Source organism: Phoenix dactylifera, chromosome 2 (assembly GCF_051530095.1).
Source record: "Phoenix dactylifera cultivar Ajwa chromosome 2, Ajwa_hap1_PhDact_Kaust_v1.1, whole genome shotgun sequence".
NCBI lineage: Eukaryota > Viridiplantae > Streptophyta > Magnoliopsida > Arecales > Arecaceae > Phoenix > Phoenix dactylifera.
This window is the reverse complement of record NC_143191.1, coordinates 31,440,412-31,457,405: the sequence shown is the minus strand read 5'-3', so window position 1 is coordinate 31,457,405 and position 16,994 is coordinate 31,440,412. Positions and strand designations below refer to the sequence as shown.

Here is a 16,994-nt window from a genome sequence, read left to right as displayed (position 1 = left end):
ACAATTCACCATATCCAGAAGACCTCGTACATAACTTATTGTCATGAATGAGTGTAAACCAAAATATGGGTTCATGTGCACAAGATACCATGGTGATCTCAGGTCATAGGATCAGTTGCACAACTCCCACTAAGAGAATCATCTTTTGACATGTAAGTAAGACTTCATAAGATTTCTCTTTGTAGGTCAATTCAGTGAACTCATTCCTCTAATGAGCACCCACATCTTTGTATTAGTGTCTCCACACAAATGATTGTGAGATCAATCATCCTCTGCATCGAGCATACATAAGACATGCCAGTCTTTCTGGTAATCATTGATCCCCGACTCAATGTACCAATGACTGGGAATATTTAAGATTAGGATTTTAGGATTTTAAGTCTCACTAGTATGATCTCATCATAGTCTTAAAACCATTGCCCTAATCTAAGGAGTTTATCATAAATATAATCAACAGCATATGATAAAACATAACGCCTTTATTCATATTTAAATGTCATGTACATGATTTGGACAAATCAAAAGAAAAAACCTTTCGCAATACATATTGCGATTGGCTTGTAGGGCATCTACTCTTTCAGGAGCTATATCAAGATGATCCATATTTTGGTACCATTCTAACTGAATGCATGAATTCATTTAATCATTTTTGTCTTGCAGGATGGATTTTTTTTCAGAGACAATCGGTTATGCATTCTTCAATGCTCATTATGAGAGGCAATTATTCTAGAAGCTCATGGAGGTGGCCTAGCTAGACATTTTGGGCGAGACAAAACTCTTTCGTTGGTGGCGTCTCATTTCTATCGGCCTAGAATGAGCGAGACATTATGAGGCACTTGGAGCGTTGCGAGACTTGTTGTATAGCCAAGAGTTATGGACAAAACACGGGCTTGTATACCTCATTACCAGTTCCAAATTCACCATCGGAGGAAGTTAGCATTGACTTTGTGATGGGGTTGCCACGGACACAAAGGAACAAGGATTCTATCATGGTCGTTGTTGATCGTTCTTCGAAGATGGCGCATTTTGTTCTATGTAGCAAGATCGTGGATGCTTCACATGTAGCTGACTTGTACTTTTGGGAGATTGTGCAACTTCATGGCGTGACAAAAATGATTGTCTCAGATCGAGATACTAATTTCATGAGTCACTTTTGGCGCACTTTACGGAGAAAGCTTGGAATGAAATTACTTTTCAGCACGCCACATCATCCTCAAACCGATGGTCAAACTAAAGTTGTTAACCGAAGCTTGAAAAATTTATTAGGAGTTTTATGGATAAAAACATTCGTTAGTATGATCTTGTGTTAACTCAGGCGGAGTTTGCCTACAACCGTTCTGCAAGTCAAACTACTGGTAGCAGTCCTTTTGAAGCAGCATATGGCCTTAATCCAATTAGCCCCTTGGATTTGGCTTATTCCTTCAACACAACAATTCAACGAAGATGTCGATGAGCGAGCCAAGGCTATTAAGAAGATGCATGAGCAGATTAGAGAGAAGATTGTCAAGCAAAACGAGAAGTATCGTGCTAGTGCCAACAAGCATCGTAAGCCGACGGCTTTCAAGAAAGGAGATTTGGTATGGATTTATCTTCGAAAGGAGCGTTTTCCAATCGAGAAGCATGGGAAGCTGATGCCACGAGCTGATGGTCCATTCAAAGTGTTGTGTCGTGTCGGGGAGAATGCTTACAACGTTGAACTTTCAGGAGACTGTGGTGTTTCAGCTACATTCAATGTATCTGACTTATCCCCTTATCATGGAAATGAAGATGAAGCTGGTTCAGACTCGAGGACGAGTCTTTTTCAACTGGAGGAGCATGACACAGGTGCTTAAGGAGAGTCCTTTTCAACCGAAGAAACTAAAAAAGAAATTTTTTCTCATGACACGAATGCTTAAGGAGAGTCCTTTCAACCGGGGGAGCCAAAAAGAAGTTTTGTCTATGGCAATTTATTTTTTTGATTAATGCCTAAGCAAAGACTAATTTTGGGATGCCAATATATGGTGTGTTTTTTTTTCTTTCCTATGGAACGCCTAATTATGGTCTTTTTTTTCTTTCTCCTTAAGTTTAGGAATACTTATTGTAATTGCTTAAAAAAGCACTCCAAACGTGCCTATATAATGGCATGCCCTATGTTATATTTTCAAAGAATTTAATTTCAAGTTTTGAGTGAATTAAGGATTAAGCCTTTGGCTTGACGAGTTTCTTTTTTTGGGTGTTTTGTATCTCTAGGCGTTTCTTTAGGTGGTGAGCATGTTCTTGCTTTGTATCTCAGGGAGATTATCTTTGAGTGGTGATCACTAGAACTCTATATCCCTATGGTGGATTTCTTTGGGTGTTGAGTTTTCTTTTCTATCAAACTCTATATCTCTTGGGTGGATTCCTTTGGGTAGTGAGTTTTTATCTATCTATTGTTTTTGTCTTTGGGAATTTGGGTTTACCATTATTCTCAGATTTCTGGGTGGTTTTGGTTTGCTCGTTGTGTTGGTCTTCCCCTTTTATTTGTTTTCCTGGCATCAGAAAGATAGCTATGAAAAGTTGGCCTAGGATTGGAACTTTTTACTTTAATTAAATCTGGACATAGGCCTTCAATCCATGAAAATTTGGGTCTAAAATTCTGTGTCTAGCCTGGGCAAAAAAGTTGTAATTCAGCCATCAGGTGTAGTGCCCAGTAGAACAGCTACTTCAAAACAGATATAAAATAATCCCTTAGAGAACTAGATCTTGGTATTTTCATATTTAAAGTTCTATATGTTTAATAAATACATTAAAAAGACCAAAAAAAAAAACTCGAGGGCAACCAACAGAAGGATTTAATTGAATACATTCACCATTGTCTACAATAAGTACCAATCTAATTTTTATTTTGAAAAACCTAATGGCTGAAACTCCTTTTTTTCTAAAAAAATCTAAAAGACTAGTCTCCCAAATAAATTATGAAATGATGAATACCTTAATCAGCAAAGTACTCTACAACATTTTCTTCTTCCAAAAACCAAGATTTTGTCCTTTCCTTTGAATTCTTTGCAACCTTTATTCCTTCCTTTATCTTCTCTCCATGACCCCGCATTCCTTCCTTTTTTTCTTTTACAATGAAATAGAGAGAAAAATTGGGCTTTCTAGGGTTTGTCTAAGTCCAGAACTCATGCAAAATATTTAAAAGTTTGGTTCGGGTTTAGGGACAACTCATTAACTTGTTATGGACCTGCTATAACAGGTCTGCACAGCAGACCCAACTTAAATTCATAACTTGATAGATTTAAATCCAATTATGCCAAAATTAGTACTCGTTCCAAAGCTCTCAAAGTCTACCGTCATATAAAATTGGTTTCATGCAAAAATTCTACATGGTTTTCAATTTATGGCCGATTGGAGCTTGCTGGGTTGAATCCTCAGCATGCACCACTAAATCTTAAGATTCTGTCTAATGCCACTATTTATTAGTAACCTTAACAAACACAAAATTAAATATAAGAAGACACCCTTAAAATGTGTTTCAAAGATACAAATGCATCTTTTTTTCTTATTGGGCCACAAATTAACCTATACAAATAAAATAAAATAAATAAAAAATAATTTTAGATCAAGAAATATACAAGTTGTCACATCAGTTAAGTTTTTTTAGCTGAACTTAATGACAATATCAGCAATATATTTAGGTTTGTTCCATTCTCATTGATGCAAACAACAAAAATTAAGCATTTAAATTTTTAATCATTTCTTTCATGGATGTGAGTTTTGAAAGGTATCATGAGAGTTGCTTATTGCAATTTTTCATAGTAGAAATAATAATTAATTATAGTAGCAGTAGTACTAGTAGGTGCTAGTTGACCAATTTGGTCAAGTCTCTGATGGTGGTATAGGAGACCTGGGTTCAAATCCCACCTTCTTGAGGGTACAAGAAACTCTACTTACGTGCCATTCTATTTAGGGTGTTTCTCATGTGGTATAAATGTTTCGGAGTAAAGTATTATTTAGTAAAATTACCTTGTGACATAATGAACTCTGCGAAATTAACTCTAGCTTTGTAGTTCTAAGTCATTTGTTTTCATTATCCAACTTATTTTGGCTTTCTTTAATGGTGCTATCACATTAATTTTCCATTGTCTTTACATTTTGAATGAATGCTTACAAAAAGCTGTTTTTTCCTCTTGCAGGTAGGTGTAGTTTCAGATTATGATTTGTTAGCACTGGATTCCATATCAGGTTTCTATCAAACCTTTTTTTATTATTGTGAATATTTTGTTGGTTAGTAGCAAGGTCCCCGCAATCTCGGTACTGGGTATTGTATTGGTATCTTATCGGTTCGGTATGATATGGTACGGTACGATATACCTTCATACTAAAATAGCTTTCTAACCATTTTCTTAATTTTTATCTCGGTACGGGCCGGTACGCATCTTGGTACATCTCGGTACGAGGCGGTATGTCTCAGTATGGGCGTACAGAGCTTGTATCGATTTGAAGGTAAGTTCCGTATCGGTTTTCTTTCGGTACGGTATAGTATGCTCGGTACTAGGCGGTATAGGGGTGGTACGGCAGACCATGGTCAGTAGCATCTCTCTTTCGCAATAAAGTAGGCCAGTCTACTTAATACCATATATCATTGAACATAAGAGCACACTTTTCTAACTACCGAGTTGGTGAATGATAAACTTATTGAATTTACATTCAAAAAGATGAACTCATTGAAGTTTCTGTTAGGAGTATGTTTCTTCATTCATTGAGTATTCTCTTTTGTTTCATTTTGTCGGTTGGCATTTTGAACTTAAGGGCAAGTTTCTGCATTGCATTTCTCTAATCTCCTAGTTTCTTCATAAACAATGAATTACTACATTATTCATGGGACAAATGTTGAATCTCTATCTATCCCTTTTCGACAACTGTTACATTCAGAATTCTGGCAAGATCTTCTATTGACAAGGTTGTCAAAATTAGCACCTAGGCATAGGCGCCTAGAGAGGCTGTGCGGCCCAAGCAATGCTATTTAAGCAATTTTGTATAGAATTAGTATAAACTCCATATAAAAATGACACTGTTTTCATTTGATACTTTTGGTTGTTGGTTGTTTGTCAGCTATGGAAGCTATATGGGAATGAAAATAGCACAATTTGTTACTTTGCTAGACCCAAAAACCTTAACTTCACTCGATCCATCTCTCCTCTCTCTTTCAATGCAAGCTGGGGCAAAGAGCCCCCTTCTACTCCACTAGTTGACACCCTTCTGTCCAGCAGCCTTCCAGCTCCCAGCAGCCTCTTAACAACTTGCCAACTGTTCATCAACCCCCTTTAGCAGCATTATGGCTGCTGTCCAACCACCCAAAAGGCAAAAACATTTTCCTTTTTTTTCCGATATCCTTTGATTTCTTCTGCTTCTTCACTTTTCTTCTACCATTTTTCTATTCCTCTTCTTCTTCCCCTTTCTCTTTTGAAGGATCTTTGTTTTATTCCATCTTTATTCTATCCCTTTCTTATTTTCCCTTCCTTCTTTATTTCTTCTCCTTTAGTCCTTTTCTCCTCTCTCTCCCTATCCTTTCTTCTCCTTCTCATATTGTTTCCCCTATTTTTGTCCTTTTTTTCTATGTTTTTTTACCCTGCTTTAATTGTTCTTTTACCATTTTCCTCTAATCTTCTTAATCCTGTTTTTATTTTTTTTTACTATTTTTTCTCAGGTTTTCTCCTCTTTTCTACATTTTTAATTTTTTCCTGTTAATTACTTGGTTCCTCTCATCTTATTGCATATTATATTGCCTATTGCGTGCTTAAATACATTGGATGAAGATGAGGAACTCGACTTTTACAAGAATACTAGAGAAGATGGTGTTTATCATGTCTAGGGTAGATATGACTTGAGTGATGATGAATTGACGATAAGTATAATCATGATCACGATCATGATTGAGGTTATGATTATGATTATGCTTGTAATTATGATTATGGTTATGATTACAACTATAGTTGTGATTATGGTTACGATTATTGTTAGGATGCTGATGGTGGTTGTGAAGGGGATGGTGGTGTCAATGTCATATTATTAAGCCAATAAAGAGTGGACAACAGAGGATGTTTGGACCATTTGGATAGAGGGATTAAGGAAAATATAGTTTATTTTCTGACTTATGATTACAACAAAGGTTCAAAATCTCATAGGACAAGGGAGCCTTGGTTTCTCTGCGGAGCAAGATGTCTTGTGTCTCTCCCTCTCCCTCTCCCTTCCTTCCCCCCTCTCTCTTTCCTCTCTTTCCTTCTCCCTCTTCCTCCACTTGCTGGTTCACCATTTTGAATGCCGAAATTGTCCCAGTCTGCCGCTAGCATGACTCTGTATGCCCTGCACCGGACGGTTTCGCATTCTTTGGTCTTCTCCTTTCTTTCTCTTCTTCCTTCTTTCCTTCCTTTCTTTTTGTTCTTCAATCCTTTCTTTCTTTCTTTTCTCATCTCTCTCCTTTCTTCCTTTCTTTTTCTCCTCCCTTTCATTCTTTCTTTCCTTTTTCTTCTTTTCTTTCTTTTCTTTCTTCTTCTTTTCTTTCTTTGCTCTTTTCTTCTTTCCCCACATGGATGAGCTTTTCACAAAAATGGGACGGGATGGCTGGAACACCTCCCCGTCCCTCCGAGATTTGAAATCTTGATTATGGATATGATTAGAAATATGGTCATGACTAGGGTTAAATTACAACTATGGTCATAATCAAGAAAAGCTGAACCGGCCAGTTCTGCTTGAACTGAGCCGACGCAGTCTCCAACAGGGTCAGTTCGGCAGCCCTCTCCCTCGCTTCTTTGATTTCAGCGAGGTTCTTCCTTATTAGCAGTTTGATCTTCAGTAGGCATGAGGGGCACGTAGCTACCTCACAAGAATTACCAGTTAAGTACTGCTTCAATCCAGTTACCCTTTCTTCCTTGAATTCTTTGTCACACCAGTTGCACTGAAACTGGTGCCGGCCCTCGAGCATTCGCCCATATTTCTAGCCAATATCAGGCTGTGTGGGGTTGGTTTTTCTTGATGGCTTCATTCCTACGAGGATGATAATTTTTTAAAATTTTTTATTTTTAGAAATATATTTTTATTATATTTTATTTTTAAAAATTATTTTTAGTTAATTTCAAAAATTTTGAAAAATAAAAATATTTATGTCAACATGCATATCCTCCGTAGATCTACAACATATAAATAATCATGCCCAAATTGAAAAATTTAGCATGATCTTCTCTTATTTTGTAATTTTTGAGCTATTTTTTCTAAGCCCCTTAAAATAAATATTAAAGAAAAAAGATAGAAGAAAGAAAATCATACCTTAATTAGCCTTCGCCAAATTTTTTTTGGAAAGAGAAGAACGCTCTCTCACTTCCTCAATTTTTTTTCCTCCTGAATCAATTTTGGGAACGCTCTCTCACCTTCTTCGGCCTTTCCTTATTTAGCCTTTCCTTACGGAAACCGTTCGGCTATAATCAAGTGACAGCGCATCCGTGTTGTCGGCCACAACGCGCGTCGCGTGGCATAATCAACCCGTACCGGTGCAAATCGGTCCAGTTTGCATCGGTACAGAGGCATACCGGTGCAAACCGGTCCGGTTCGCACTGGTATACTCCATACCGATCTGTTCCAACCTCAGAGGGGCCGGAACAATTTTCATTGCTGTACCATACCGGGCCGTGATCGGTACGGCACGCCTTGAATCGGCCGGTACGGGCCGGTTCAGCATACCCTGTTAGAAGGAGTGTTATATGGAGTGATAACATGGATATGTTGCTCAGGCTAAGTCACATAAAGTGCATAGACCAAGGAAAGCAGTTTGTGGTCTGAAGTATAATCATTGAGCTTGGTTTGATAAGTTGAACGAAACTTTGAAGGTCTATGGGTTCAAAAGAATCCAGTTAGATCATTTTGTCCTTGTTAAATATGGCATGTGCGATGTGATCATTATGGTTGTGTATGTATATGATATTTTAATAAGTGATGAAGAAGGTCTTGGAAAAGTAAACAAGCATTTTCAAGAATACTTTTATACTAAGAAGGTATATGTTGGACCTTTTGACTGAAACTAGCATGCTTGGTGCTCAGCCAATGGATACTCCTATGGGATCCCAATATAAAGCTTATATTGGATTAGGGAGACTTGTTGAACGATCCCATTTTATATAGAAGACTTGTCGGAAAACTTATCTACTTGACTATTACTAGACCAAACATTACATCGCCTTGAACCTCCCATTGATGGCAGGTATCTGTGCTTTGAAGTACTTGAGAAGATGACCAGGCAAAGAAATCATTTATAAGCTCACTGAAAATGTCTATTAAAAGTTTTTGTAATGCTGATTGGCTTAAATCTCCTTCAAATAGAAGGTCTACGACAGAATATTATACTTTGATTGGATGACAATAAGTGACATGGAGGAGTAAGAAACAAGGAGATGTGGCTAGATCAAGTGCTGAAGCTGAGTGGTACGCATAGTTTGTGAGAATCATGTTTTGTCAAGACAATATTTCTATAGCAAGTAATCATGTCTTCCATGTTTGAGCAAAAAGCATTAGACTGTCACATATCAAAGAAAACATAGAGAGCAAACAGAGAGTTACTTCATTTGTCAAAATAAGGAATCAGCTTGCTCATATTCTCATGGATCCTCAAGCATTCTCACCATCATTGTTATTTCTTCCATGTTGGGCTTTATAGATAATATGCTCTAGCTTAAGTGTTAGTATTAAATATGACCTTTCAATGTTATGAGTTTTATTTTATGGGCCCTGGTCATATATAGCTGCCTATATTCGACCAACCCGTTATTTTTGTGATGTGGAATAAAAGAAAAAGGGGGATGTGTGGTTCTATTTTCTGATCATGCAACTATTTGCTTTCTATTCTTTTGTCCTTACGAACTAGATTAGCAATCTTTGAGCTTTTCTAGATACTGTTGCAGGAATAGACTTTTGAGTCCTTACACTGCCACAGTAGGGGCCCCTATCACAAGGACCACCTGGCTGCCTTGACAAGCTTGTCTATTGTGCTTTCCATTCTTGCTTTATAATTCTTGAGGAAGTTGATGGTATTGAAGATTTTTGATTGTTTCTTGTCAAAAATATGTTGCTAATTTACATATTTGTCAAGATCACCTCTATAACAATCTTTTTATCACAAATAAAGTCTGATTTTTGAGTTAAAAAATATGTATGTTAAGTTGTTAACCAACCTAGTGATTCGAGAAATTTTACCAGGGCAAAATTTTTCAACATTTTGAGAATATCTGGTATATAACTAACATAAACATGATATTAAGTTAAAGAGACGGTAGAACATATTTTGAGATTATTCTCTTCTTTTTGTTGGGTGGGGGGAGTTTATTCTCTTCTTCAATATAGGATTTTTCTTCTTATCTTAGTTAACACTTTTTATGCTAAAGCTAGCAACCATAACCAAATGATGAACATTATGGAACTCTTTAATCAATGGTGTCTAACTAAGCCAATGTTTCTTATTTTGCTAATGACATTATATGTTTCATCATTCATCAACCTTATATCTTCCAAGTCTCATTGTTTCTTGTACTGTAACAATTTGATGGGTTATTCATGTATCTTCTCCTCTTTGCCCCTTCTGTAAAATGATTGAGTAGCATTGACCCTTTATGGATCCATATAAACCACAAATTATATCTCCGTGGGTGATACTGAAATATACAGGTCCTGACCTTTCCCCTAATGATGGAGCTCCATATAGATGTACTTTTGGATCTATTGACCTCTCACACGTTTTTCTTTTAAAAAATTGTGTTAAATTTTTATTTAGAACTAATATACCTTTATTTCTTAACAAGAAAAGACTTGAGTTTTTTTGCTTTCAAATGACAGTATGTTCAAAAGGCAGACCATGATGTTTTAGATAGTCAATGTATAATAGTAGTTTAACTGTTTAAGTGTTATTTCTTTTTAATAAGTAATGCAAATGAAAGAGAGAAGTATTGAGTTAATGGATTGGAAATAACAGGTCTGTAATAAGATGTCTTTGTAGAAATAGGAACAAATTGGAAGGATTAAAAAAGAAACAAACTAGAAAAGGTGTAAAAAAGTAAATTTGTAATGGTTGCTTCTTTCAGCTTATATATTTCAAAATAATATGTTTAACTTTGCCTTCATCCTCTTTGTCTAGACTCTAGACCCTTTCCAAGCTAGGGGAACCTTGGAGGATGTGACTCCAATTTCACAAGTATGAACTTCTAAACAGTAGGTACGAAATGCAAATTTGGTGTATGTGGGAAACATTGCTTCTTTATTCTTTGTCCAAAACCCTTTTGTCCTTTTTAATAACATTGTTGATGACTATTCTATACTTAAATTGTCTGATTGAAGTCAGCACTTAATTGTCTGATTGAAGTCAGCACTTCGGACCATGGTGGGTACATGGTACATGGGCTCGTTACTATTCTATCCTCAAAGATGATGCAGATATACAGTCGTGAACCAACCAAAACCTCTTTTTTCCTAAAATGCATCTTGTTGGCATGATTTACTGAACATGAGGATGATGGGGAGAGGTTGTCTCAGCTCTGGGGATAATGAGACGTGTCAATGCTATTTTGTAGATAGAGTTGGATGGTTGGTGTAAGCTCAACAACGAAGGGAAAAATCAATGGTGGAAGAGCAAAGACAACCCATTAGGATACTAAAGGTGGTGGGAGGATAGGGATGACATAGCATGGATAGAAAATCCTAGCCTTCTCCCAAATGACAAGGCGTCAAGAACACACATGAGTTGAGCTGGATGGTCATAAATGGCCAGCTAAGAGGCCTAAGGTTCAAGGATCTAAAAGATAGAATTCTTCTGGTTAAGGTACCCATGTGCAAAATCTTATATACATGGAGGACTAAAAGACAATATAATACAAGAGACTAAAAGGAAATATGGCCTTTTAAGAGACCTAAGAAGTTATCTAGTTAAGATGCCAATGAGCAAAAGCTTAAAAAATGTTAGAGAAAAAAGACCATACTAAACAAGGAACTAAAAGGTAGTTATCCATTTTTAGTGCTAATTTTTGGATCAAGGCCAACATTAAGTTCAACTTAATTAACAACGAAATATGAGCATTAAATGTGACTACCTCTTCACAAGTCCATAACCAAGATGCTTGACCCCAAAGAAGTGCTTAAAGTAAACAAATATAGAGACAACAAGGTCGGTGGAACCGGTACCGGACCCCGTACCGATTTTTTAGCGGGACCGCTCGGTACGGGCTGTGCCGGGCCTGTACCGATAGCGAATAGACGGGGGAGAAGGAAAAGAGAGAAAGAGAGAGCAGGGGAGGGAAGGAGAGGAGGGCCGGCAGAACAAAATAGGAGTCGGCCGCTTAAGTAGCCTTCTTTCCTGGCGTTGGCCCCCTCGCCGGGCTCCGCCGGCGTCCCTCCCTTCCTCCCCCACTCTCTCTCTCTCTCTTTTCCTCGTTCTACCTCTCCCCGGGGTCGGCTGCTTAAGCGGCCCTTCTTCCTCGGCACTGGTCCCCTCACGGCCTCCATCGGGCTCCGCTGGCCCTCCGCCGGTATCCTTTGCCTTCCTCCCTCGCTCGCTCTCTCTTTCCTTCTCCAGCTCTGGGAACGTGTCTTGTTTTCTGAGCTGGAACCGTACCGGTGAGCCACTGGTACGGTTCGAAATGGGCGGAGCCGGTTGGTTCGGATTGATTCCACCGACGTTGATTGACAATGAATGCTTTTCTAAATGTATATTTTTTTAAAATAAAATCTGATTTATTATTTATACTGAAGAGTATAAAATTAATATACTGACAATAAATTAATGTTCTCGAAGCAGAAATTAGATTAGTATTCTGTTGTTGGCAATAAAATATATAGAGGAGCATTAACTGGTGTTATCTCAGGAGGATTAAGTGATGTGATTGTAGGATACCTGCCAAGTTGAAGAAAATTTTTATAGTACAACCACACAAATCATCTATGTTTTATGGTACAAAATATTGGGTTGTTAGAAAATAATGTGCACATCCATAACGAGGTGGAGATAGCACCAATTAAGGACGAATTGAGAGAATGACTCAGATGGTTTGGATATGTACAACGTAGGCCGAGGGGTGTGCCAGCATGAAGGAGTGATTTGATTCATGTAGAAAGAAAGAGGGATAGAGGTAGACTAAAAATCACATGGGATGAAGCAGTAAGGAAAGATTTGGTATCTCAACATCTCTCAAAAAGTATGGCCTTAAACCCAGTAGAATGGAGGAAAGGATGCATATAGCCAACCCTCACTAATTTGAGATTGAGGCTTAGTTGAATTACGTTGTGTTGAGTTGAGGATTAAGTGGTGTTATCATTATACTGAAGATCTAGTAAGTAATGGCTAAAAGATATTCCTACCATGTTAAGGTGGAGAATGTAATGCAAACCATATGCCTTAACCATAAAACAAAATAAAGATAAAAAGAAGTCTCCTCCAAATTTAGGGACAATTTTCTAACAAATACTAGAAAGTTGCACGAGTAAATTGACGGCACATCAGTATGTTTTTCTCTTCATGTCATGGTACCATTCTATATCTTTTAAGATGGAAATGGCCATGCTCTTATTTATGCATAAAACCCGGAACTGAAGTTTGATTCATTTTAATACTATTATAATATCTTGTTTATCCTTTTATGCTTAGGGAGTGGACAGACTGATACAAGCATGTTTCCAGAGGTTGACAGTACGTGGAAAGTATGTGTGAATTCTTTTATCCATGTCATGAATTTTTTTAGTATTAATTAATGCACCTTGTGCTATTAATTTGCCTTTTGTATTTCTGATGACTCATGTGATTTTGACCCATCGATAATACAAGAAAAATACATGAAAAATTAACTTGCTTTAGCATAGGCTTATCCAATTTCTAGCATGTCTTCGATAGATTATTATATTTGTATATCATATCATTATTACTTATGTGGTGGATCAGAGAGGTGGTTAGTGATATTACTTTATAAGTGGTAAAAAACCTTGGTGTCTTCTTATTGGCATTGAGTGTATCTTAGAGACAGGATAAAAAATAAGAAGGATAGAATCATGGTACGCCGTACTGGTTGGTACCAGTGTATACTGAGCATATCATACCAGTATCGAACCGGCATGCGGTGGGGGAGGAGGCATACTGAGTGTCGGTGTGCCAAATTGACTCCTATATTAGGTGTACCAACACTGTATCAAGATGTTACCGATATAGGGATAGGTATTGAGACGGCGAACCTTGGATAGAATTGATGTTTTGACAGGTAGTGAAATTGACCAATCTTGAGGTACTTGGCCTATTCATTGGTGTTACAAGGTGGAAGATTTATTAACCTTTACCGGTTCTCTTATTTGGCATACAATATGTTTTTAACTTAATAGTGGTATTGCTACAATTAAACCGGAAAGATGTCTTGCAGTATATGTTGAATGAATTAGGAGCATGAGGAGGCTGAGCTATGAATGATGTTTTTACATATACTGAGGTAGTCCATCTGAGGAGAAGTGAAAATTTGGGTTTATATGAAATGATTGGAACTAATTACTTTGTGTGTGTGGAGCAAGTTGCTGTAACTATCTGATTCTGCTGATGAAGTGCTTCTCTTCAGAGTGTACCTACAGAGCATCACCAACATTTTCGTGTTGAGGCTATTCCCTCCACTGTGTTTTTTTGTGGTGAGAAAATAACAATTATTTGCTAGAGCAAAGTGCAAACCCTAGATGGAGAGAAGAATTTGTCCTTACTAGCGGATTCCTCTGATGTAGTATTTCTATTTGCAGCATATTTGTAGAGCATGCCAAGCACTTTGCAACAACTCCATAGAACCACCCTGTCCCCTGCCTCTACTCTAGGTCTCAAAGCATATTCTTTTGGAGTCTTCTTCCAACCCCATATCTTATGCTGCAAACAGAAACCCAAAGGACCTCCTCACCTCTTGTGCTTCTTCCAGATAAGTCCAGAACATCATGCAAGAGAGTTAGATTCTGAGGAAAAGTTAAAGCCATCCACCTATTTTGTATAGAAAACAAAGTGGAAACGATGTTGGACAAACGGGTCCTATATTCCAATAAATACTGATGAGTTGGATGATTAAAATTTCCACATACATGAAATCAAAGATTGAATTGGCATGCAAAAAATCCTTTCAAGGTTGGTTAAACTTTAGGTAAGTCCCTGATTAAGTGGTTGAATTGTTGACCATAAATGGGACATGGGTCATCAAAGAACAAGAACTTGCCAATTAAGATAATTATGACTAAAGAATGCATTCTTTTTTAACAGAATCAAGATCTTTCAAAAGGGTGCCATTGATTTAGAAGCATATTTGGAAATAGGAGTGCACCCAGTGAATATGCTTTGAGAGTTGTGAGCGAAACCAGCAATAAATTTTAAGAGTTTGGAAATAGACTTTGCAAGAAGGGGTTTGCCAGAAATGGAGTTAATACAATTTGAAAGTAACTCATCTATGTTGGATTTTGTTGAACTATTTTTGTTACTATTGGAAATTTAAAAAGTTCCTGGAATTTATGAGCAGTCTGCTATAGGTAAATTGTAATTATCATCTGAAGCAAGCTCAGATGGTGGAAGTGAAGAGAGCAGAACGAGTAGTGGGAATCACTCTGCTATAGATCACATGAAACCATACATTAGAAATAGCATAGCATAATATATTATTCTCTAAATCTTCTGAAATTCTATAGCTTCTATTTCTTAAAATTTGAATTCAAAATTTGACCTTTTAAAATATTTTCCTATTCAAGAAAACGAATAAATGACAAAATGACAGAAAATACTTATTTCTACATTTGATATGGCTCCATAGGTCAGTTATGGCTGGAAGTCCAAAACTGACTTTTGCTTTGAGATTGGTTTCAGGCACATCTGAAATATTTTGATTTTGGTTTTGGAGTTCAGGCTGAAACTTCAAATCTTGGAATTGGAGAAATGATCTCTCAAGATTTCAGATCATTCTACAATGGTCTTTCAACATGGCGACTAAATGTCAAGTGTCAACCTCTGGCTTGGTCCTAGGTTTGTGGCCATTTCTTCTTGGAAAAGAGAGGAGCTGGCATTCTAACCCAGAAGGCCAGTTCTTGGTTACACTGTTCGTGCTTCATGCAACTAGGGAGCAAGCCTACAAGGTTGGCCTTACGTACCAAATCTGGATGATGACAAGGTTGATATGGGAGCTGCACTGATCCGTGAAGCAGAAAGTGCATCAAAGTAGAACATGTTCCCTGTCATAAGAAAGAGAAAAAATGAACTCACTCCGACATGCTGCTATCATATCAAGAGATCTAACTTTAGTGGGATTCTCATTGGATTGTGTAGCCTTTTTTGGGATGTCTCCTCTAGTTTCAGCTCAGCTACTTCTGCCATGCAGGATTACCATGTCACTAGTTATATATAGTTATGCTTTTTTTAAAAAACTGGTTTGTTTTTCACTACAGAATCCAGTAAAATTGGTGGAGTAAGATGGTATATGGGCTTATAATTTGCATTATTTTCCTCCTTGTGTACACCTCTTAATTATTATGCATCGTTTCATGCTGAATAATTATATGGTAATATATTCTACAATCTGCTCCAGACTCCTGATTTTTATATCATTAATTTGCTGCAGACATTCAACAAGATCCAGAAACTGCTAAGTAAAACTAATGGTAAAGTCATTGGTGATGTGATGACACCTTCTCCCCTTGTGGTTCGTGAAACAACAAACCTTGAAGATGTTGCAAGGTTCTATATACCCGACCATGGCTTTAATAATTAAATTGTACAAACTAAAAGCTGAACTGAATTAATGTTCTTTGTTTGCAGGTTATTACTTGAAACAAAGTACCACAGGCTTCCTGTTGTTGACAGTGCTGGCAAATTGGTATGTGACTTGAACCTCATTATATTCAGTTTGCACATTTTCATGTACTTTGCTCTAATATGTTTTCTGTATTAAAGATTGGTATTATTACACGGGGAAACGTTGTTAGAGCAGCACTCCAAATAAAACATGCTAGTGAAAAGAATTCTCAGCTATAAGATGGAAATGAGCTTCAAGCATTCACCATCAGGAGGTCATGCTACTGCTCTATTCATCCTATTGTGTTTCTGATATGTTAGGAGATCCATTGCAAGCATGCAATACGGAGGGAGGGATCATACTAGCCCAACATCTTAATTTATAGCACAACTTGGTTTCTGATGTATATGATTGATTATGTGTGTTTCTATTTTCTGGAAGACACCGAAGTTCGGACTCAGGTACTCAACTATTCTTTGGGATGGTTTCAAAGCCACGAATGAGAAGCAATTTTCAGTTGTGTTATTTTTATGCAAAATTTTTCATGTCATTTGATTTTTCTTCTGTCATTAGCTATATCTCATCTTGATAGCTTCTCTTGGATCAAGCAACTTGAAGGGTACTTTGTGGGGATATTCTCTCGAATACACTGATCTCGCAGTGGATATTCTCTCAAATACGCTTATCTTGCAGTTAAGCTGTTGCTGTCTGTAAATGATCAGTTTGAGCTCAAGTGGAATGACTTGCAGTGCAAAGCAAATGAATGATAACTGTGATGTCTTCATTTTATGTCCCATTTGTCCTTCATAAAGTATTGCTGCGTCTAGTGAAGAATAATCTCTGTGGGATTCAATTTCGGGCTTCATGTCCCAGACTGGGCTATCTAATGTTATTAAGGCATGTTTGGTGTTGCTTTGTATCGATGTACTGTTGTAGCTTTTAAAGCAAAAGAATATTTTTAAAACATAAATGTTTGGTAGGATCATCTGAATAGAGCTTCTGTAGCAAAAAAAAAGTCAAAAAAAAGGTATTTTTAAGGGCAAGCTAGAGAGACTAACTTCGGGCTTCTGAGAAAATTTTTTTAAAGAGCCATTATAATACCAAACATGTTCCAATATCAAGGTTTTCTAGGAGATGATCTCTTTTAATATCTATTGTTTAACACACAGATTGGTGCGTGTATTCTTGTGGAACAATGATAGCTTAAAATTTAACTACTTG

The 16,994-nt window shown here is 37.2% G+C and overlaps 1 protein-coding gene across 2 annotated transcripts in view; it reads left to right on the top strand.

Annotated features, from left to right (window-relative positions):
• The window catches only part of LOC103711504 (CBS domain-containing protein CBSX1, chloroplastic-like), a 39,701-nt gene extending 22,958 nt beyond the window's left edge, over positions 1 to 16,743 (top strand). Inside the window, exons 4-8 of one of the 2 annotated variants that reach the window (XM_008797670.6) lie at positions 4,155 to 4,203; positions 12,635 to 12,687; positions 15,600 to 15,715; positions 15,797 to 15,854; positions 15,932 to 16,743. In XM_008797670.6, coding sequence (XP_008795892.1) covers positions 4,155 to 4,203; positions 12,635 to 12,687; positions 15,600 to 15,715; positions 15,797 to 15,854; positions 15,932 to 16,012 — 357 coding nt within the window. In that variant the 3' untranslated portion in view covers positions 16,013 to 16,743. The remainder of the gene's footprint in view (positions 1 to 4,154; positions 4,204 to 12,634; positions 12,688 to 15,599; positions 15,716 to 15,796; positions 15,855 to 15,931) is intronic. The other variant, XM_017843890.5, reaches the window with a different exon arrangement.
• Positions 16,744 to 16,994: the final 251 nt, after the last annotated feature.